This window comes from Protobothrops mucrosquamatus, unplaced genomic scaffold (genome assembly GCF_001527695.2).
Source record: "Protobothrops mucrosquamatus isolate PMUCROS unplaced genomic scaffold, P.Mucros_1.0 scaffold10, whole genome shotgun sequence".
In the NCBI taxonomy this organism is placed as follows: Eukaryota; Metazoa; Chordata; class Lepidosauria; order Squamata; family Viperidae; genus Protobothrops; species Protobothrops mucrosquamatus.
In genome coordinates, this window is record NW_015386397.1 from 1,040,472 (window position 1) to 1,062,878 (window position 22,407).

A 22,407-nucleotide genomic window follows, 5' to 3' on the forward strand; every position below is an offset into this window, starting at 1 on the left:
CCGATTTTTCTCAACATATTAATGCTTAGTGGTCAAGTTCTCTCTGCTTCATGATTACAATGCAAACATAATAAAAAGGTGATGTGCGCAAATATTAAAATAGGAACAAAAGGAGATCCTTCAGAGCCTTCCAATCCAATAGATCAAAAGGCAGGACTGTAGTGAGGCAAAGAAATTCCATGCAGAGTTATGTTGATCTAGACTACACATTTCTGAAAAGAAATCTGAGAAAGTGACCAGGATGCTGTCTAACAGGTGAAATGGCCAGGCAGCCAAGGGGAATACTCCACAGAGGTCTTACAACACAAGGTGGGATTTATGCTGGTGATTATCATTTGTTTCTTTTTCTCCCCTCACCAAAGTTTGGTTTTTCCCCTTCAGAAGCAGGGTAGTGCCCTTTCTGGTAACAGAGAGGCTAGCTTAGGTGACTCGATAGGTGGACGTGTTCTTGGGCTCCGTACTGGGCACACACCAGTCATCTGCCTCCTGGATGGTCTGATAGTGACGCCATGCGGACTTGTTATACACTGGAAGCCTTTCCACAGAGTCTGTTGACAAGGCCTAGAAGGATGTAACATAGATTAGGATGCAGTTTTGATAAAATCACATGCAGTGACCCACCTGGTATCACTGGCAGATTGTCTGCTTTTATTTTTAGGTAAGGCAAATGATCTCAGGAATGAGAGGCAGAATGAGTAGGAAATAGGGACATGGGACTGGGACTGGGAATATGAGCAGGAAATGAGCAAGACACCAACTCACTTTCAAATAGATGACAGCATCTGTTCCAAATCCTTCCATGGAGAATAACTGAAGGTCACCTTGGAAATACTTGGCATAGAGTCTAGAGATAGGTAGCCCATAGCCAAAGCCGGCCTTGTTTTTGAAAGAAGAAGAAAAAAATGGGTTATTCATTGTCAATAACACCACATTGTTAAGCATGCTTGTTACTTACCTCAGGAGCAGTGTTTCTCAACTTCAGCAGCTTTAAGATGTTTGGATTCAACTCCCAGCATTCCCCAGCCAGATCTTAGGAGGGGACGATCATGGCTGGCACGCTGGGAATGTTGGGAATTGAAGTCCACACATTTTAAAGTTGCTGAAATTGAGAAACGCCGCTTTGAAGAATTAGTTCTGTGCAGTCTTATGAGTCCTATTATGCATCCCTAACTTCGTTGGCATGAAGCACACCGGGAGCCAAGATGGTTGTCACAACTGGTGATTCACCACTGCAAACACACCCACTTACAAAAATATAAAGAAATGAGGGAGACCAGGGGATTCCAAATTTTATTTGAGCAATGGTGATGGGGAAGGGGATGTTTAGTCCTTCTCTTCCCTGCCATTTTCATGTTATAAATGGTTCCCCAACCTTAATTTTAGTCTTGATAAGGAGAAAAAGTAGCTACTTTTATTCTTTTCCCTCACAATGTTGTAAGTTCTGAACAATTCAAATCATGAAGATGGCATGAAAAAAAGAGATAATGAACTTCCCCTCCCCCAGATATAATTTTAAGTCTTATTTTACTGTCACCTATATAATTTTAAGTCTTATTTTACTGTGGCTTTCTTCCACATATTGTTCTCAGAATTTAATTAGAAATAAATAATATTTTTCTTTCCTTACAGTCCTATTGCTCTAACATCAGAACATTTAAAGTGATCCCCACTTTATCCCTTTGATGATCTTTTATATTTGATCCCATTTCTGCAGTGATTTCTCTTAAGACTGATAAAGCACAGATTTCTACTGGTCACTGGCAAAGGACACTTTAAGGCAACATTTATATTTTAAAAAATCAAATTGTTTGAAGCCAACTGCCATGACTTTTTAAAAGACTGTTTGCAATACTAAATGGCTTGACATCCACAACTTTGGCCCACTTTATAACACATACCAGGGGTGTCCCTCCGGAGCCCAGCTCTGGTTTGGGTGCTGTGGAATATAAGTAGCTGAAGAGTCGATCAATCTTGCGGAGAGGAACCCCACCGCCTCGGTCACTCATCTGCTCCACAACAGAAGGATTAAAAAAAACAGATACAGGCAGAAGTTGTACAGGGAGGGAATGGAGCTAGGAAAGCCATGCACCCTTATTTTCACAGACCAGATCTTCATTTGAGGAGCTTTTCTTTAAGGAAACCAATTAGCTGGCAGTACCTAACTGGCTATAGCCAGTCTTGAAAAATGAAAGCGGGTGCGCACACACACACAACACAACACACACACACATTGACAAATCATTGCATATTGCTGCCAAGAAAACCTCATTGTGTCAATGAAGTCTCCAGATATGGGGTCTGACTCTAATCAGAATTTACATTTATATTTAAAGAGGTAACTAACAAGTCCAATTAAAGGTTGAGAGAGAGAGACAGACAGAGAGCGAGAGGGAGATAGGTAGATAGGTAGATAGATAGATAGATAGATAGATAGAGAGAGAGAGAGAGAGAGAGAGAGAGAGAGAGAGAGAGAGAGAACCAGAAGTGAATTTGTCTTTCACCAGACTGAGCAAGCAAACAGAGTATATGGACCCAGCCTTCTGTTCTACAATGATGTGTTTTGCATTCCTATTTAAATTATAATAATTATTTCCAAGTTTGCATTTTTACATCTAATTTACGCAAATTTATGCAAATTGATTTTCTTCTTTATTGTCTTTTTTGACAGTACTGAATTAAGTAAAAACATCTTGATATCACGATCAAGCCAAGACAGTACAAGCTGAACAGAAACTAGAATAATGTGGTGCTTAGAAGTAACAGACTCCAATGTAACGACCAGAGCAGCAGTTCAGGACCTGTCTGGCCCAGATCCAAAACTTGTTATCAAATTGTTTATGCTGATACCTTTTATCATGCAAACGGCCAATCACAGAAGCCTGTAATATTCATTCCTTCCAAACCATCCAGTTGTATTTTTTTGTATTATGTTTATATTCTGTTTTTTTTTCTAGGATGGCTTTTTCCAACCAGAATGTCCTGCAAACAGGTGGGCTCCCAGCATTCGCTACTTAGGGAGTCGCTTCGCTGATTGGGAAATTCTGAGGATGAATTCGACACATTCAGAGGATGTCTGTTTGGGAAAGCAACATTTATGATTCTTTCTCCTCGGCTCTATTTTACCCTCACAATTATTCAGTAACTCAAATTATATTGAGAAATAGTAACTGGGTCACGGTCACCCAGGATTTGTAGCTGAGTCAATAACTGTATTTCTGTTCTCATTTGCTTTCTCACTTTGGAGAGAATTGGATGTGAGTGATGGAGAAACCTTCTTCTCTCCTAGAAACTTGGGACTTTGAATATGAAACCAGAAATTGTAAGAAAACTATGAAACAGAGTGATATTCTTTTACTGCCTCGCAAACCACTAGTAGCTGCAGCTTCTGCCTCGCCTGTTCACTATTGTATATCCTTCTTCTTCTATCGGTTCACTTGCCATGATGGAGAGATCCTCCTGGCCCAAAGCCACCATCACTTTGATGGGTGGCAATGTGGGGCTGGACTCGTGGCTTTCTACAGTGGCCCTCATGGCATTCTGGAAGACAACAGGAGAAAAAGAGAAATACGTTAGAATGCTCTAATGAACGTCCCCGGGCCCAGCAAGGCCCTCTATGTACTTATTCTTTAAAATTATTAGGGTTGCCAGGTGTCCACTATTTGAGCGGACAGTCCACTTTTTTCACATTATGTTCACTATTTTTTTTCACAAAATAGTGGACATTTTTTTTATTCAAAAGCTTTATGATAGAATGGTACGTAATCTAAAGCTGTACAGTCTACTTTTTTTACTACTTAACCCCCCCCCCCGCTTGTCCGCTATTTTTTGGAAGCAGACCTGGCAACCCTACAAATTATGAATTAAAAAACAGAAAGAGAATATAGAAATCATTTGGTCCAGGCCTGCAATACAGGCTGGAAATATGGCAAGCAGCTCAGAAAACCTTCCAGCCTCTGTTTAAATACCTCCAGTAAAGGATAATCTCTTTTACATTAGTCTTTGGCCAGATGTAGACACTGAGACTGGTGCTCTAGTTATAGCTTAGAGCTGTGTGCGAAGCCATCCTCTGCTTCATCGTCAAATAAATCTTGCTGTCAGGAACTCTTGTCTTAATGCTTAACCAACATCTATCTCTTGCAACTTCCCATTATGCTCCATTGGTTTTCTGTTGTTGTTGTTGTTGTTGTTGTTGTTGTTACAATTGTTCAGCATTCTAGAGCCATTGGATAGATCCAATCCTCAGTAAGCTATTTTCATGGCACCCTTCCACTTACTATTTCTTTCATAACATTTTTATTTTTCTGCAAAATAGAAGAGGCACTAACTGTGCTAGACACTAAGTTCTGCTTTCCTAAAGATCATCACTTCGGACATTAGAAGGAATTGGAGAGCTCAGGGGATGAAGCAGAAAGTTAGACTGGTTAATTAGGCCTTTGGCTTAATTAACTAGTTAATTATCTCATCTCAACATTCTATGGGCAATGGATGGAAGCTTCCAAGCATTTATGATGTGGCTGCTGGAACACAGGCGTACTAGCCTGAAGCATTTGTCAGAAGTTGCAAATGCTCAAATAGAAAATATGACTGAACAGAAAATCAAATACTTTTGAGTATCCACTACACAAGTGGGACCATATATGAGTTGGTATAGCTCTATGATCTTCGTGGAGTACCTAAATTCCTGAGTCACTCCTTATTGGGCAATCTCAAGGTAAAGACTAAAATTCCCCAAGGTGCTAGGATGATCCAATGTTGCATCTGAGATACTCTGACACTAAATGGAGCAGTACTCACTCACACACACACACACACACACACACACACCGTAATATTTGACCTCAAGTTATAGACCTGATTTCTGGCTTGAATAACAGCACCAAAACATTTTACAGAAACAGACTCCAACTCCAAGAGAATTACCTTGAACAGTTCAAAGAGCATGTGGTACAGGTGAGATGGAACATAGACCATGTGGATGGGTTGGTTGGGTTGATTAGCTAGAAGCAGAACAAAGGTAATTAAGATGGCACTTTATTATTTTGTTTCTGTTATTTTTTTGCCATATGCCAAACATCCATGCTCCTTGCTGCAATAATATAGAAGAAATAGGGTTCTTCAACACAAATTTGAAGTTCATAATCACATCAGTATGACTAGATGCACTAGTCATGACTGGTCCCATTACAAGTAGTCCTCAACTTATGGTCACAATTTAGCCCAAAATTGATGTTGCTAAGTGTGACAGTTGTTAAGTGAATTTTGCCCCATTTTACGACATTTCTTGACACAGTTGTTAAGTGAATCACTGCAGTTCTTAAGTTAATCACACGGTTGTTAAACGAATCTGGCTTCACCATTGACTTTGCTTGTCAGAAGGTTGCAAAAAGATGATCACATGGCACTGCAACTGTCATAAATATGAGTCAGTTGCCAAGCTTCTGAATTTTGAACATGTGATCATGGATATGCTGCAACGGTCATAAGTGAAAAATGGTCATAAGTCACTTTTTTCAGTGTCATTGTAACTTTGAACTGTCACTAAATGAACTGTTGTAAGTCGAGGACTACCTGCACTCTATAGTATCTTCATGCTAAAGTAAAGATGCCTCAGCCATATAACTAAGTGCAGAAAACTTCACAAGACGGGCAGCTTCCTCAAACTTCATTGGTCCTCTGCCTCCCCAGGCTTTTTGTTTGATTGTAAATTCTCAAACTTCTTTTGGTCAAGTAAATTATCAGGTTTACCTAACTTTCTGAAAAGTTTTACCTGATTTATTTTAATCATTTTTCCAAAGACACTTACATTCAGATACTCTGCCCAACACTGCAGTTTGGTTTCCTGATATGATTAGGCTATTTCAGAACTTTCCTTGGATGATTTCAACATTATGTTTACACATTTTGCCACCAAGTCAGGAATATTTACTTATCACATTTACCAAGTCCCCAAACTTTATATTATTCCACAATGAGGCTATCATATTCAAGCTGCAAAAATCTGGACAACTATTAGATGACAACAAAACAATACCAAAAAATCTTAAAATTTGGCTGTGTGATGATTGTCTGGATTTTTGCAGCTCAGATATAATAAATTTACTCCATCTGGTCTCTCTTTAGGATGATTTTCCATGCAAAACTATATCTATGGAACCCCCAGTTCTAAAAGACTCTTCAGATCAGGCAGTTGGTGTAAAACAGAAAAAAACATTTATATATATACATCTGCTGGTTTAGACCACGGGCCAATGTTTGTGCGCGTGTGTGTGTACGCACACATGTATGTTTGTATTTTTCTTTCCTTTGAAGTGCCAATTGGGGGCTATTGGGATTTTTATCTATACAAAGGTCAATGACTTATCTAATCCAACAGCCTGCTCTTGAAGTGAGCCAACCAGATACATTCAGAAAGCCAACAAGCAGATAAGTCATGAAGACAATAGTGAACCCTGACCACATGCAGTTGCTCCAGGCACAGATACCTAAGGCCATGATACCTTTGGTCATGAAGGTTTCATTTACCTATTTAACAATCACTGAAACTATTGATAAATTTCACTTTCAGAAGCTGAACTAAGCTGTAGACTTAGAGAAGGATGGATTACATGACTTTCATATCATTTATCTGTTGCCATAAAAAAAGAAGAAAGAGGTAGTGACTGATTTGAAAGCGAGGTAGTAAGAATTAAGCATCAGGCAAGGATTAAAGTTGTACAAGCTTAGGAGGCAAAGAATAATGATGCACAGCTCTCAACTAGTTTCCTGTCATTCACTAATTATGCATGGATTTTGGAAGAAATGCTGGAATGCTACTATTACCCATGTGAAATTTGTTGATTAAAACCAGAAATAATTGTGCTTTCTCAACCCAGCATTTTCAGGGACTCAAAGAACTAGCTTAAAGTAACATAAGACGATGCCTGTTGGTTTAAGCCAGGGAGCCATTCAGCCAAGCATCCTGTGTCAGGCAGTGACCAACAGCTGCAGCCAGGAAGTTCACAAGCACAGACAGAAGACAGAAGTCTCTCTACCACTGCTGCCCTCCAATAACTGCTATTTAAGATATGCTGCCTTGGATAAGATTCCAACATATCTGGAAGATACAGATTACCTGCAATAATCCAATCTCATTTTATGCTCTCCTGTATCTCCTCTTATTGCAGTTTTGGGGTATCAATTGTCCATACTATTTTGCTGTTAAAAAGGCAGTCACTGTCATCTGTTTTAAAAGGTAAGGCAAAAAAGAAAGAAGCCCAAAGGAAGGGAAAATGGGATTCTAGCAAAGCTTTAGTTGCCAAGCCACAACAATAACTCTAGAGTAGCTGCTTATCAAAGGCTCATCAGCTACTTACTATGCCACTTGTGAGGTGTTGTTCCACTGGCTAAATAGAAGAGGAAAAAATGGAGAAGGCTAGCAGTCCCTCTAAAATCCCCTGTGCATACAAGAGGCCATTGAACAGCCTGTTTGGACAATACCCTCCCTCCCACTTGGCTTATTTGTTCCTCTTCTTAACTTTCCCACTTTTATCATAGCTTTGCAAACTCACCATTCACCTCCTGAATCTCCAGGTCAGGAGATGCCAAATAGTACTTGTCACATAACAGTTTGGCCATGTCATAAGCATCTGCAGCAAGAAACACAAAACATCCGTTATTACAGAAACACAGCTGCTCTTCTTTGTTGAATTCCATAACCTGTCAGCTTTATCATAAATTGGCAAAGATCATCTACGTGATGAGCAGATTAAAAATTCCATATTACTTTCATGCAAATTACTGTAATTTGGGCTAAATTAGCCAGGGAAGGAATATATTGCCTCCCCCAAATTTTCAGAGCTTTGAATTTTCTCCTCCTTTTTAATCCACATTTCCTTCTGAATTCTATTTAAGAACCACCTAATTCAACCAGGAGGGACTATGAAAGAACAGCCTAGGTGGGTCAGAAGACTATTAGAAGATCTTCTCTCTTTTGCGCTAACCCCATGCAGTAACAGGAAATCCAGCTTCATGAACTGTCCTTCCAGAAATACAGGACCATATTATATTCTTTTTATATTGGCATGATATAGATGCTTGCAATCCTTTTTGAGCAGGGATTTGCATTTCCAAAAACAGCAAGGGAAAAGATAAAGAAGTGAAAACATCCTAAACTGGTATTTAAATTGTACTTTAAAAACTACAGTTTAGCAGTAACCATTAAAAAGTTCTGGTGGCTGCATAAAAGATTTTGTAAAAACTATGTATGTCTTGGGTGTAGAGTACAGGGAACTTTTAAGTTCCTCCAAGTTTCCACTATAAGATAAACCCTAAGAAATTGCATCACAAATCTGTTTCAACTTCTGTTTCCAACACTGATACTACAATTGAACAGTTTAGCTGTAGTAAATCTTTGTACTTGGGAGGGCCCATTTTCTTAGATATTGCCTGGGTTACCTATTATATTAAACTATAGCTTGTTTAATCATGATTTATTAAACAAACTACAATTAAATGCTTAGCACAACCTACTAACTTAAAACCAAAGTACTCACATTATGACCTACAAAACATATAAACCAACCACTGTTTCTTCTGTGAATTTAGTCAATTGCCTTTTCAAGCAAGCCACACATCTTATGTTAATCCAAGGTAGGCAACTCCTGGCCAGAGAGCTGCATATAATCATGGGATACCTTTTTTGTGGCTCCCTATTTTTGGAGACTGGAGACGAGTTAAGGAGCAAAATTTATTTCTTAAGGATTCCAGAGGGAGAAATTGATGCTGCTGCAGGAATCAAGGAAGAACACTCACCTCTAACCACATCTGATACGTTGCAGTGGGGATCAATGCTGCCAATGTGCTTGGGATGGGCTGGATTGGTGCTGCCATCAAAAATCAAGGCTGTGAAAAAGAGAAGATGCAAATGAAGGGAGGTGGCCATCATATGTCAAAAGTAGGCCATTAGATGGTGCTGCCTACCAAGATACAACTCTAATTAAGAATTCATCCCTTAATACTAAAACCAAGAGGAAGGGAGAAGAAAAAAGGAAGAAAAACAAATCTGAGGGGGTTAAGATAACTCACTGTGTTGGTTGAGCAGCATGCGGATAGAAATACGGCTAAGATAGAAACGATCGAGGAAGTACTGGATGTTTTGGTTGGAAACCGGGTCATCACCATAAGCTTCCCTATATTCAATTACACCCTGTGCCATGGTAGGGACCACATCATTGTGACGGTTGCGAATTGTGACCAGAGCATTGGTGAACCTAGAGTGAGACAGCAGCATTCCACAGAGACTGAATTTTCCATCTATTTATATCCAGAAATTACACTTTGATTTCAGAATTCATGCAGAAATAATCCAAGGGTGATTCAGACTTAATCAATTTATCTAATCTGAGATTTTTCAGGTGTCTTGAATTTTCACTCCCCAAATTCCTAACCAATGAGGGTAATTTGGCCTGTAATTTGTGATTTTCATTAATAAGACACTTGGAACATGCCAGACTGGAAGTTTGTATCAGCTCAACATTAAAACTAAGAGTTCTAATGATACATTTGTGTACATCTTAAGAGGTTTCTAAATTCAAACTCACTGTCCCAATATCCTTTGGTCCTCTGGATCTTTGTCAAGGAACACCATGATGTCCAGCAAGCTCTGCACATACCTGGTGGAAGGAAAAAGTAGGGAGGGGGAGGGAGGGAGGGAGGGGGAGGGAGGGAGAGAGAGAGAGAGGAGTCATATTTATTATATAAGAACAACTGTTTTTTATTCTGATTCTGTTAGGACGTAATTGATAACAGATAAGCAGTGCATCATTTAAAACAAAACTATTACATTGACTCACTTGTCCAAAGATGGTTTAGTAAAATAAGTGAGCACAAGACTGTAGTCCTACAATCTTTGAATTTTTGCTACCGAAAGATCTTTGATATACTTTTGCTTGACTTACAACTATTTGTTTAGTGACTGTTTGAAATTATAATGGCACTGAAAAAAGTGGCTTACGACCAGTCTTCGTTCTTATGATCATTGCAGAATTATGTGATCAAAATTCAGGTGTTTGGCAACTGGTATGTATTTTTGATGGTTGCAGCATCCTGAGGTCATGTGATTGCCATTTGCAACCCTCCTAACTGGCTTCCAACAAGCAAAGTCATTGGAAGAAGCTGGATTTGCTGAGCAACTGCCTGATTCATTTAAAAGCTGCAGTAATTCACTTTACAGCCAAGGCAAAAAAGGTTACACAATTGGGTGTGATTCACTTAACAACCACCTTGCTTAGCAATTAAAATATTGGTCCCAATAGTGGTCATAAGTGAAGGACTATCTACAGATGTGATGCTGGTTGATTAATCTGCATGTGCATAAAACATGCCTTCCATACGTGTTGGGTATAATTTTCCTCGTGTCAGTCAGGATGGTGCAAATTATCAGATAAGAAGTAGCAATATAAAATAGCAGTTGCAGAAAAAGGCTGTTTTCTTTGTACTTTGATGAAGCATGTATATTATACATGTTTCAATGAGAACCATCTTAAGCATAGTGTTTTCTTGTGCATGAAAGATTAGAAAGAGCAGGACTTCCAGTTTGCGTTGCGGCGAGATGGGATGCAGAAAGGCAGGGCTCTGCCTTCCGTGCCTGATTTCGCCCTGCTGGGGGCCTTAAAAAGGGCCTAAAATCGCCCCGAAGAGGTGATGAAGAAGGGAATCTTGTTGATCATGGAGAGATGGCAGACTTTCCATTCGATCTGAGGAAAGCCCTCCAAACTGGTAGGGGAAAGACCGGCTACATTCTTGTGGCCGGCCCTTACCTGCTGACAACCGAAGAAGAAAAAAGCACTACTTAATACTCATAAACAGCATTTTTGGAACTGGGTGAGAATATTGATCCTTTCTTTACTATTTTACAACTGAATTTCCTGGGAAAGGCTCCCAAGAAACTAAAAACGTCCGAACAAAAATGGAAGCGGTGTTTTAATTTTATGGGGGACAGAAACATACAATAAAGCTGTCAATAAAGGAAAATATTTTGGCATACCTATTGCCCTGACCTTCTTGGATTATAAATACCTACTGAGCTTGGACTTTTAACTTCAAGAGCTAGTGGGAGAGAAAGAAAAAATTGACCTTGGACAATGCCTGGCGAGGAGAGACTTTTGAGCTGTTTTCAGAGAGGTTGAATATTTTGGGTAGTATTGAACAGATTTATATTGAAGAAGTTAATGTTAAATACTTTAACCCAGACAACATGTTGTTTACTAAGCACTAAAGACTGTAATTTTTAAAAATTAATAAAATGTAAAAAAAGATTAGAAAGAGCTTGTCTTTGAAGATCTAGCACTTGGTGCAAGTTCTTGTTTTAAAAGTAAATACCTGAGAAGAAAGTAAAACATCAATTAGATCTTAATATATATATATATCAGCACACTGGATGCCATACCAAACATTCTTGGATGGCATTTATAAAATTTCCATCTGTCACTTGCAAAAAGGCCTTGTTGCCAGATGTGCACAGATACTACAACTATACATTACAATATCGTAAGTTCTTGGGGAAAAAAGTGAGTATGAAGCCCAACACCAGCTGAAGAATTGGCAGCTGGGACTTCACATTGTTGTGAAGAGATAATAAAATCAAGCTTATTTGACAATTAAGTCTTACAAAATGAAACCATTTTTTATCTATGACAGGTTGGAATGTCTTGGAAAAAAGGAGGTTAGGATTCACTCCTCTAGCTTCTTACATATTAACAGTGACTCCATTTCTCCAAGTATTTCTAAATAATTAAATATACATATATAATATTAAACATTATTTGCTCTAGCTTTGGTGAATCCTTACAACTCGACAGATAATTGACTTGTATTTATTGAGCACATATAATGACAACAATTACAATTATGCAAGCACTGGTCTAAAGGCAAACCAAACAATATTAAGTGGGAAGTATCAAAATAACAGCATGAAGTGCAGAAATAATCAATGAGATGAAAAAGTATTTTGAAGAAGGTCTGATAGATAGATCCAAATCACGGTCACATATTGCCTCCGGTATCACAGACAATATAAAGTTCAGTTGCTACAGAACATGAGTAGGAGAAAAGCAGCACTATCCTGCCTCCTATTTGGCATCTGGCTCATTCCTGTAAGAATGAAATGCAAGATTAGATTAGCATGATGTTCTCAAATAAGGTTCTTATCAGCAGGTTTGAGGAAACCCAAATTTGTAAAAATCCAAAATAGTTAGGAGCAAAAAACTCAGCAATTTTGTTACCTCTATTGGTGCTGTCTGCATGCTGACTATTTATTAGAAATACCCACATATTCATAGAAAGAAAACTAGGAGAGGAAGAAAATAAAGTGGAGTATCCTGGAAGAGGAGATCAGCTGATGGTACCTGAAGAAGAATATACAACAGAGCTGCATTTTGTTGCAAATCCTTTTTAATCACGAGAAGACATTGCAGATGTAAGCCATGTACTGTTTATTCTAATTCGTTCCTCACAGTTGAAACTCTGCAGATAGAAGATCAATATATCAGGGATAAGCTAGATGGAATTTTAATGGCAGTATAATATTATTTTTCTCTTGCAGTGGATTAGTCCATAATGCAAGCCCTATTTCTCCTACTGTGCAGATTCAATTTATTCACAATCTGTTCCTGGTTGAAAAGATTACTTCCTTTTTTGAAATCATCAGCATAAGCCAAGATAAAGGTTCATTTGTTATTTTTATATTTCAAGCATAGGCAGGGATAAGCCTTGTCTTCCTTAAATCCTTTTGATAGCAACATTAGATTTTGTTTTTCATTCTGCATCCTGGAAGCCCGTTTTTGTCTGCAGTTTTTCTCACACTACTCTCCTTTCCAATTTGAATGAACTTTGGACTTTTCCCTGTAAATTTCTTCTCCTGAGTTCCATATAGGAAAGCAGTCTTTATATTCATGTATTAATTGCCATTCTGTAGCTGTTTCTATGCTTGAGAGAATTCTGACAGAAATATGTTGCACAAGTAGGCTGAAGGTTTCCTCGGTCTTCTCAGTATTTCTGGAAATCCCTTGGTCTGTATTTGTAGCATTGGATTTTACTATGTGTCCTATGTTTGATTCTGAAGATCTACTTGTGCTTCTTGTAGTACATAATTCCTTGGTTGTTCAGTCCAGATCTATTGTTTTAGTCTCACATCAAAATAAGCCATTTTAATTGCTGTACTTTAAAACTTCTAGTGGGTAGATCTAGTGGGTAGTATCCAACCATGATACCTTGTTCAATTCTACAGTTCAGTTAACTACAGTTGCACTAAAGATGTTACCTAGTTGGGTAATGAAACATCTGCAAGAAATCAAACAAGTTTAGAGAACACTAAGGACTCCACAATTCAATTCCAAGCTACAATATTCTCTTCTATTGGTACAGTTGTTGTTTCCTTTTATCTTTGGAAAGATAAGCATACATTTAGATCAGGGGAGTCAAACTGCCAGCCCGTGGGCCGGTTGCATCATACAGAGGCCACACCCACCCTAGCTCCGGCAATGCAGAAAAAGTCGTGATACGTCGTGACATGTCACATGATGCGGCGAGTTTGACACCTGTGATTTAGATCCAAAAATCCTAAGGTGATTTAATTTTTTTTACTAAACTATAGTTTATAATATTGTTTTCCTCCTGCAATGGATTAGTCCGCTATGCAAGCCTTATTTCTCTTACTGCACAGAATCAATTTATTCACAATCTGTTCCTGGTTGAAGAGATTTCTTCTTTTTTAAAATCATTAGAATGAGCCATGATAAAAGTTCATTTGTTTGTTTTTAATTTCAAAGGATCAGCCTTGCTTTCCTTAAATACTTTTGCCTTCCTAATTTCTAAGGAATGCCTCTTATGACTTTACCAGTAACTCATTTGGAAGGTAGTTAATTGCTGAAATCTTCTCATCAGGCCTATCGGCTAACATACGGTAGCTCTGCATGTGTACAATGGGGATTTATTTCCTTCCTTCCTTCCTTCCTTCCCTCCCTCCCTCCCTCCCTTTCCTTCCTATTTTGTTATAGTATAAAGGGAACAGATGTCTCATAAATAATCAATTTTTTCTTTAAATCATAAGACATCTGTACATATAAAAATTCTATTCCATTATCAGAATGTAAACCCTGTGGCTTTCTTCCAAATTTTTTTTTTTTAGGTGAACCATACATTGTATGACTTTCTGAATATTTCATTCTAATGCCTTATCAGAAATAAACAGGAAAAACATGATGCTTTATTCAAGAAAAAAAATTATAAAAACTCCATTTCCTCTATTTGACTTAACAGGAAGGGAATAAAGGTCAATGTGGATTTTCCCACCCAGTCTTATTGTGTTGCATTTCGATGCTTTCAGCATAGTTTGCACTCTGATTCCTGAAGACAGTTATATAAATGCATCGAACAGTCCTGATTGGCATATTTGCATTTTGGAAATTTTGGAAATTTTGAATTTTACAGAGACTACCTGTAAAGAAGTTTCAGCTACATTTGTGTTTCCTTTTTATATCTTATGCCTTTATCCCTTTGGCTTACTACTTGTTATTCTTTTTTACGCATTCTTCAGACTGTTGTTTACACGAGAAGGGGAATAGTGTGACTGATTCATAAATATGTAATTAAATTCAAATAATGTAGCTAGTCCCTCGATGTCTATATTTAATGACGTTTCTTGTGCCACATTAAAAATATGTATTGTGATTCATCCCTTGAAGGGAGATATTTTTTAAGCATTTTATGATTTTGAGGCAAGGATTACCTTGTACAGGACTGTAAAACACCTGGGTGTTCAAGACCACAAGGCCAATAATTATGACCCACCATGCCTCTGGAGGATGGCTGCTATGAGGAAGTACTGCCATGGAACTGCAGGCTGCAAAGGATTAGCAATCAGAGCTTTCCCACAGGAAAACAAAAACCAGCTCAGAGTTGGGATCAAGGGCAAATAAGAATTAACTTGGCTCTCAGTTCCTTATGTGCCTTTTGATACTTCTCCTTGGCACCTGCTTGTTTCCCTGACAACCGCAATGGGATGTGGACAGAAAAGAACAGGGAAATTCAGAGAGGAACAAACAAGCTCTCACATGTTGCTTTCCCCAAGTAGGCCAAGGGTCATGCTGGCATGTTAAAGGGCCACATCCTATTTCTTTTGCCTCCTCAATGCTAATGTAAAACTCCAGCAAGAGAGATTCATTCAAAACAACAATTCCTTTTAGCAAAACCGTGGAAAAATAAAGAGCAGTAAATAAAGAGAGGATAAGTAAGGAAAGAGAAAGAAAATACATTTAAGGCCTCCAGGCTTCCCACTGTTCAGTTATAATCTTTTTTCTCTAGAGGTGCATCTATTGTTCTATGTCCAGAGGTGGTATCTTCTTTTAAGCATGGACCATCAGCCATTGTTAACTGCATATTGTCTGGATGAGGCTGAAAGTGGTGGAAGATGCTGGACAACCACAACTACAGCAATGGACACAAACATGGTGCCCATAAGGAGCTGAAATTTCCAGCCATTCTTGTTTATTATTGTTTCCCAAGACGGCCAGGGGATTTATGTAGGATCTATGAAACCATGGCTCACTGACATATGAGATCTTTATGATCTCTGGAAATCTCAACCAACAAATTTCCTTTAACAATTCTGCTTAAGAAAAATAGTAACTCTTATGCAACTGAACAAATGAATCCTGCAGCCTTAAGTTTATGCACAATATAGATGATTTGGGGAGAGAGGATTGGAGACTCTTGAAATTTTTCAAACATGTTGTGATCATTTTCACAAATGGGTTGTCCCAGAGAGGTTTGCTACTTCACAAAATGGCTATCATGGCCACTGTAACTAATGTCAAAATGGTGAGGTTGCTCGCTGCTACTTTCCTTACATTTCTTTGGGGGGAGGGAACTGATAGATGAAACTTTGGACAAAGCTCTGGACTGCAACTATATATAGTTTTCAGATAGCCATAAGACCCAGAAGAATTCCAGTAAAATTAGGCAATGCTAATAGTTGGTGTTTTCCTCTGAGCAACGCCAGTTTTTAATTTAATCTTTTTTCCAAAATTAAAATTACCTAAAAATAAAAACAGGAGAACAGGTAACCTGTGTCCCACTGAGTAAAATCTGTCCACTGGGATCATTTTACCTGTCCCTGCTTTACAGAGTGACAGGATTTTTTGGGTATGAGATGCAAAGAGGCCACTTGCAATTCCTTGTAAGTTGAAGGAAAAAGGTGGGGCAACTATTGTGAGAAGCTGAAGGTGGGAAGTCACTTCTTTATATATTTCTTTCCATTTTCTATAGTTTTAGTTTTCTTTCTTTCCCACAGTATTTCTAATTCTTTTTTTCCTGCACCTTCTATTCTTTGTTTTTATTCTATTTTGTTACTGTAGTTTATATTAGTTTTCACTATTATAATTATAATATATAATAAAACTACTATTTAAAAAAAGAAAAGAATGAGAAAAAAGGGCAGGAACTCACCAACTCTGCACCAGCTGAACAGAGGGAGTACTCAGTACACGGTCAGGGAGAAGGTTGATCTCTTTCATAATATTGGCCAGTCGGACAGGAAGCTCTTGGCGAAGGAATATGAAGGAGGTCTTCTCACAGGCATTGCTGGATCCTAAGTGAAAGAAAAACAAAAAGACACACAGAGCCATTAATAAATCTGCATTATTCAAGTAATATGTTCTTTTTTCGAGATTCCAAAATTATTATGTACTACTATAATTTCCCATGTAAAGAGTGTAATAGGACGATAATGATTCAAATGATAGCCTTCTGAGATTTAGTTCCTGTAATAACTGATGGGTCCAAATAACTACAATTTATTGCAAATACTGAACATGCTAGGAGAACGAAATATCTTTTCACATTCTCTTCACGCATCAGATATTTATGAACAAACTGTGAGAACACATGATTGTAGAGAATAACTTTAACAGGAAGACATGATAGTTTTAAAAAAATAAGGGGGACTACACTGAGATTCAAATATTATTTTTATTTATTAGATTATAACTTTTCTCCAAAAATTCAAGGCTTATATGAGGATTGCCCTTTATTTTATCTTCATAGTAACAGTGTGAGTAGCTTGGGCCTATTAATTTATCCAAAGTCCTACAGTGAGATTTTGCAGCACAGAGTGGACCAAATCTTGTTTCTCCTCAACACATCAATCATTACAGCACATTAGTTCTTACGCTGGCTTTCAGGAATGGAAATTTTATATCTAAAGCACTTCCCTTTTATGGCTGCTACAAAGTCCATATATTTTCCATGCTTCATCAACACTTAATTGCTGAGATTTTTAGTATCTGACTCATGTCATCTCCAAGGATGGAATTTCCATGAGATGTTTTCTCAATGTTATTCCTTTACCCATAGTTTCATAGTTAATACTAATGGGAAAAGGCCACATTTACGCTATATAATTTTACAGTTATAATTCAAGATTTCCAAGTGTGTAAGAGAAGAGGTTTGAGAGGCTGCCACAAGAAGGAGGTGGTCAATTTATTTTCCAAAGCACCAAAAGGCAAAACAAGAAACAATGGATGGAAACTAATTAAGGAGAGAAGCAACCTGGAATTAAGGAGAAACGTCCTAATAGTTAGGATAATTGACCAGTGGAACAGTTTGCCTTCAGCAGTTGTGAGTGCTTCATCACTGGAGGTTAAGAAGAGACCGGACAGTCACTTGTCTGAAATGATATAGGATCTCCTGCTTGATTGGGAGGTTGGACTAGAAGACCTCAGAGGTCCCTTCCAGCTCTATTCTGATTCTGAGAGCATACTTTTTCACTTTTGTAGTATGCAGACAATGTAAGAGAAGTACATATTATCTTCATTTTAAAATAACTATTCCATTTAGAATAATGATCACGGTAACTTCTCAATGCAGTATTTTAATTATGAAACAGCTTTTAGACAATTTTAAACAATAATGTAGACAGTTTTCCTTTCTGCCTTTTATTTATTCAAACAAATGTGTGAAATCAGATCACAGTCTATTCAGGTCTGAGATTTTTACGTTTTTAAGTCTTCTAATCCAAATACCAGAAAAAACAACATGGTTAATCTCCTATTTCAATGCAAGCAAGCTTTTTGTAAGGGTATAGAGTATCTCCCTGCCAGCTGGCATTTTTCCAAAAGGTTGTTCTATTTATCTCCAATTGCCTTAAGATGATGGAGCTCATAGTCCAGCACTTCTGGAGGAGACTGTCCAAGAAGAAAACTACTCTGAGCAGGGAGAAGGAGGCACGCAGATTCAAAACCTAATCACTTGCAAACCTGATCACTCTTTTACCCCCTGTAAGGACTCAAACATGAAATATAAGATAAATTTACAAGCTAAACAAACCCAACCAGTTTATTTTACAAAGGTCTTAAGCTTTTAGAAAATCAGAAGCACTGACAGAGAAATAATCCACTTTAATCCCACAGAAAGTAAAAAAACCAAGATTATTTTCAAGAAGACCTGAATTGCTGGGAGTGCTGTGCCTTCTTTGTACAAACCAGTCTTTGCCAACCTACTATTCTCTTTAATTATTGCATCAGAGCTCCTATCATCACCAGGCAGCAAGGCCATATTGGTTGAGGGAAAGATGGGGTTTAGATCCAACATTTCTAAAAGCTTGGGCAAGGCTGGATTATACAAACAAGGCACGGTATTGCATAATTATTATTTTTTAACTAGCAGGTAAGCAACTCATCTTGTTTTCTTGAATATTCAAAATTTTATTAATATAAAATATAAAAATATAAAGGTAAATAATAGGAAAATAAGGGAGAAGGGAAAAGTTTAGGGCAAAGGGAAAAAAGAAAGAAAAAGTATTGACTTCTGATTCCTTTTGTTACAGTAGAATAAGATAATAGCATCAAACCTCAACTTTTTACTTTTATATAATGCAAACTAGCAATTTTTATAACAACAAACCTATCTAATCTACAAAACTGAAACTCAAAGTTTAATTTTTTTCCATTTCAAGCACAAAGTCCAAAAGCTGTTTCCAAGCCCAAACAAAGTTAATTGGGTTATTTGCTTTAATCAAAGCAGTCAATTTGGCCATCTCTGCTAACTCCATCAACTTTTGCAGCCATTCATCCATTGTAGAAATCAAAGTATCGTTCCATTTTTGTGCATAAAGTAATCTTGCTGTTGTCAACATATATAACACCAGTGTCCCAATTCCCCCCCCTAAATCTGGCAACTCATTTTGTTTTGAAGAGACTATTCACTGTTGAGCCAGCACAGAAATGTATACATATGATAAATATCAGCGGAGAATGACAGCTAGGCACAGGAAGACATGATCAGCAACAAAACACAGAGAGGTTTAGAATTGCACAGGCAAATGAAACAAATGTGAGGCAACTGCTAAGTTCTCCCTACTATGTTTCTATCTGACCTCTCTAATAAAGTCTATAGAGATCTGATCCCTTTAAAAGCTACATATGACATGTAACTGACAACTAGAAAAAAATGATAAGATAGGTAATGGAATAAAGGGTGAGAGTTCACCCACTCCATGTCCTGTTGCATAATTTTACCAATCAGATTCCGTAAGTTCTTTATTTAGCAACACTGCATGGAAGAGTATCAAACACATTCACCACAGTTCAGATAAAGCAGTGCAGGAAAATCAAAGAGAATATAGCTTGGGGGTGGAGTATTAGAGGAGGGCCTTAATCTTTCTGGCACTGAGACCCTCCAATCAGCACGTGTTGTCCTTCAGCTCCTTCAAAGGACACTGCAAAACTCCCTCCCCCAAATTGGCAGCTGAGACGCAATTTTATTGAGCAGAATTTTCCTTTGCTTCTCCCCTTCATAAGTTAAATCTTCTATGCTTTCATTCCTTCAGCTTAAAATCCTTGCTTTTTGCCACTCAAAAACTGGAGGATCTTAATTTAAGTAAATTCAATTTAATGTAATTTAGGTAAAAATATGATATGAACAATTGCAGTATTTTGGTAAATGTAACTGAGGTGTTTAAGACTTTCTGAATAGCGACAGCATACATAGTGACACATTTGGAAAATGTTGAGAAATATTCTTAGCAAGGGTCACACTGGCTGGAAATATTAAAAGCTAAATTTCACACATCTAGAGAGTTATCTAGACAGTACAATGATTATGGCACAAATGTTACACTCTACCCTCAGGCACGGAGGTCACTAGGAGACTTTCAGCCAGTTGTTATCTCTCAGCCTAACCTATCTTCCAGGTTTGTTGTGGGGAAAAATAGGAGGATAAGAGTGGTATAAAATATGAATGTAACATGAAGCTCCCAGGGCGAGAATGGGATATATACCTGAACAAATTCCCAGTTGCTCTGATTAATCGGTTAAGAGTGGGGTTACTGAGAGCTGTAACCATACATTCCCATTCCTTATGTATGGTTTTATTTCAAAGTCTAGTGAATTCCTGGTATTAAGTATTTATAGCAATAGAGGCAGGTTTATATTGACAGAATCATTGAGTCTATAATCAACTGTTCAGGAGCATGAAGTTAAGGCAACAATTCCTTAAACCACATAAGCTTACTACATAGAAATTCCTACTACATTCCTCAAGATTATGCAACGGGACCTACTAATTTAAATACTGCAAATAGTCTTCTACAAATTTCAGAACCATACCTATGGACTCCAGGGTTGAGGAGCCTGCAGTTCTCTGGAGGCTGTTAATTTATGACTCTCCCTAACCATTTCCTGTCCTGGAAGTTAACAGAAGTCCCAGGTTCTCTTTTTTTCTACGTTATCTATTTTTTCATCATTTTAACTGGAGATGCCCAGAAGCAAACCTGGGGCCCTCTGTTTGTAATCTTTGTATGTGATCCAAAAAAATGCTCATTAGGCATTTTCCCCCCAACAGATAAGGAAAGAAAGAAACGGAGCTGAAGAAGACATGGCATAGATAGATATGCCATGTTTGGGAAGTCAAATTGAGAAACCATTTGGCATATTCACCCAGAGAAAGAGGTGATTTAAGGTCATCATACTATACACTTAGTAACCCTCAGCACACAGCAGAAGAAACATAAGGATCCAGAAACGAATTGAACAGGGGAAGTTGTCACTCTAAATAGCTTATGAGCATTTAAGCTTCACATCAAACCCTGCACACATTAACAAACTTCTTTCATTTCATTATTATTCAGTATCTCTTATTTCTATTGCTGTTTCTCCACAGAACTACACAATCTGTATAAAAATCTCATCGACAAAGGGTAACATTACATGGATTTCATGTCTACACTGTTAAATTTAATGCAACAACACAAGCACATTTTTACGTTCATATATATTTGGCAGTCATCCTACTCTATTCAGTGAGACTATCTGTGGGGAAATACGAACAGTATGATATATGCACATAATTTTTAAGGTCACAGGGATCTTTTCAGGTCAATCTTGATGAATAATACTTTGATCTTGATCAGAAAATTGGAATTGGATGTTCAATCTACATGAACTAATAAAAGAGGCCACTGGTTCCTCCTTTATGATTTCCTTGTACACTGCCCAGAGTTAATTCTGGTGAAAATTTGATTAATTCATTTGAAGCTCAATTGTCCCATTTTAACTTCTGGTATACAAGCAACCACCAGCAGTAATAAAAAAACACAACACAGCTACATCCCTGCACTAGTTTGCTTATAACATCAGTGAACTCAGTAGGATTTGGCATACAGCTAAAATGTACAGGATTGCAAGGACAAGTGACTTTGTTTGAAAGTCACTTTAATTCTAAAACTCCCCAGAAGTCAATTACCTGTAAGATAAAAAGCAGATGAGCTAATACAACGAGAAAAAAATTCTTCCAGAAGGAAGGAAGCAATTTCAGGGCAATCACCCCATCACCCCTAAAAGCAAAAAGATGTGCCGGGAATTTGGGGTCTTGCTGGTAAGAGAAGCCTGATGGCTTCAGCCAACCTTCCCCCGACTTGGCCCTCTTAAAAAGCCCAGTCTGAAACAGGCTGTTGGTGTGCATGAGAAAGAGAGAAGCGGAGGGGGGGTGGTTGTACTCCACCCCACCCCCCCAACATCGCTGTGCAACGGCAGGGCCCCAGGGTACTCTAGGTGGGGAGAATGGGACTTGTAGCCCAACCCATTCGAAGGTGACAGATTCAAGAAACCGGCTGCGTCCCCCTCTCCCTCTCTGGCTCCCACGCACCGAAGTCGAGGAATTGCTTCATGGAGAGCGGCGACGGAGAGAATTTGCTGAAGTGCTCGATATACTTGGGCGCCCCGGCCAGCGCCGACTGGCCCTTCATCAGGCATCGCAAAAGACGCATCGCGGCCCCGCCAGGGCCTGACAGGCCACCTTCGGGGGAGAAAGCTAGCGGCGGTAACCCCTTTCCCAGCACCCGGAAGCCAACAAGCACCTCGGCTCTTGCCTAGCCTC

At 38.3% G+C, this 22,407-nt stretch overlaps 1 protein-coding gene across 1 annotated transcript; it reads right to left on the reverse strand.

Moving 5' to 3' along the window:
• Nucleotides 1–343: 343 nt before the first annotated feature.
• Nucleotides 344–22,407, reverse strand: PDK2 (pyruvate dehydrogenase kinase 2). Its single transcript, XM_015810415.1, has 12 exons — nt 22,177–22,407; nt 16,483–16,624; nt 9,579–9,650; nt 9,064–9,248; nt 8,791–8,880; nt 7,548–7,625; nt 7,353–7,382; nt 4,921–4,997; nt 3,439–3,537; nt 1,899–2,006; nt 763–876; nt 344–561 (listed from the first exon to the last, which is right to left on the reverse strand). Exons 1-12 carry the CDS (start codon nt 22,295–22,297, stop codon nt 421–423), a joined length of 1,257 nt encoding a protein of 418 aa, XP_015665901.1. The 5' UTR covers nt 22,298–22,407; the 3' UTR covers nt 344–420.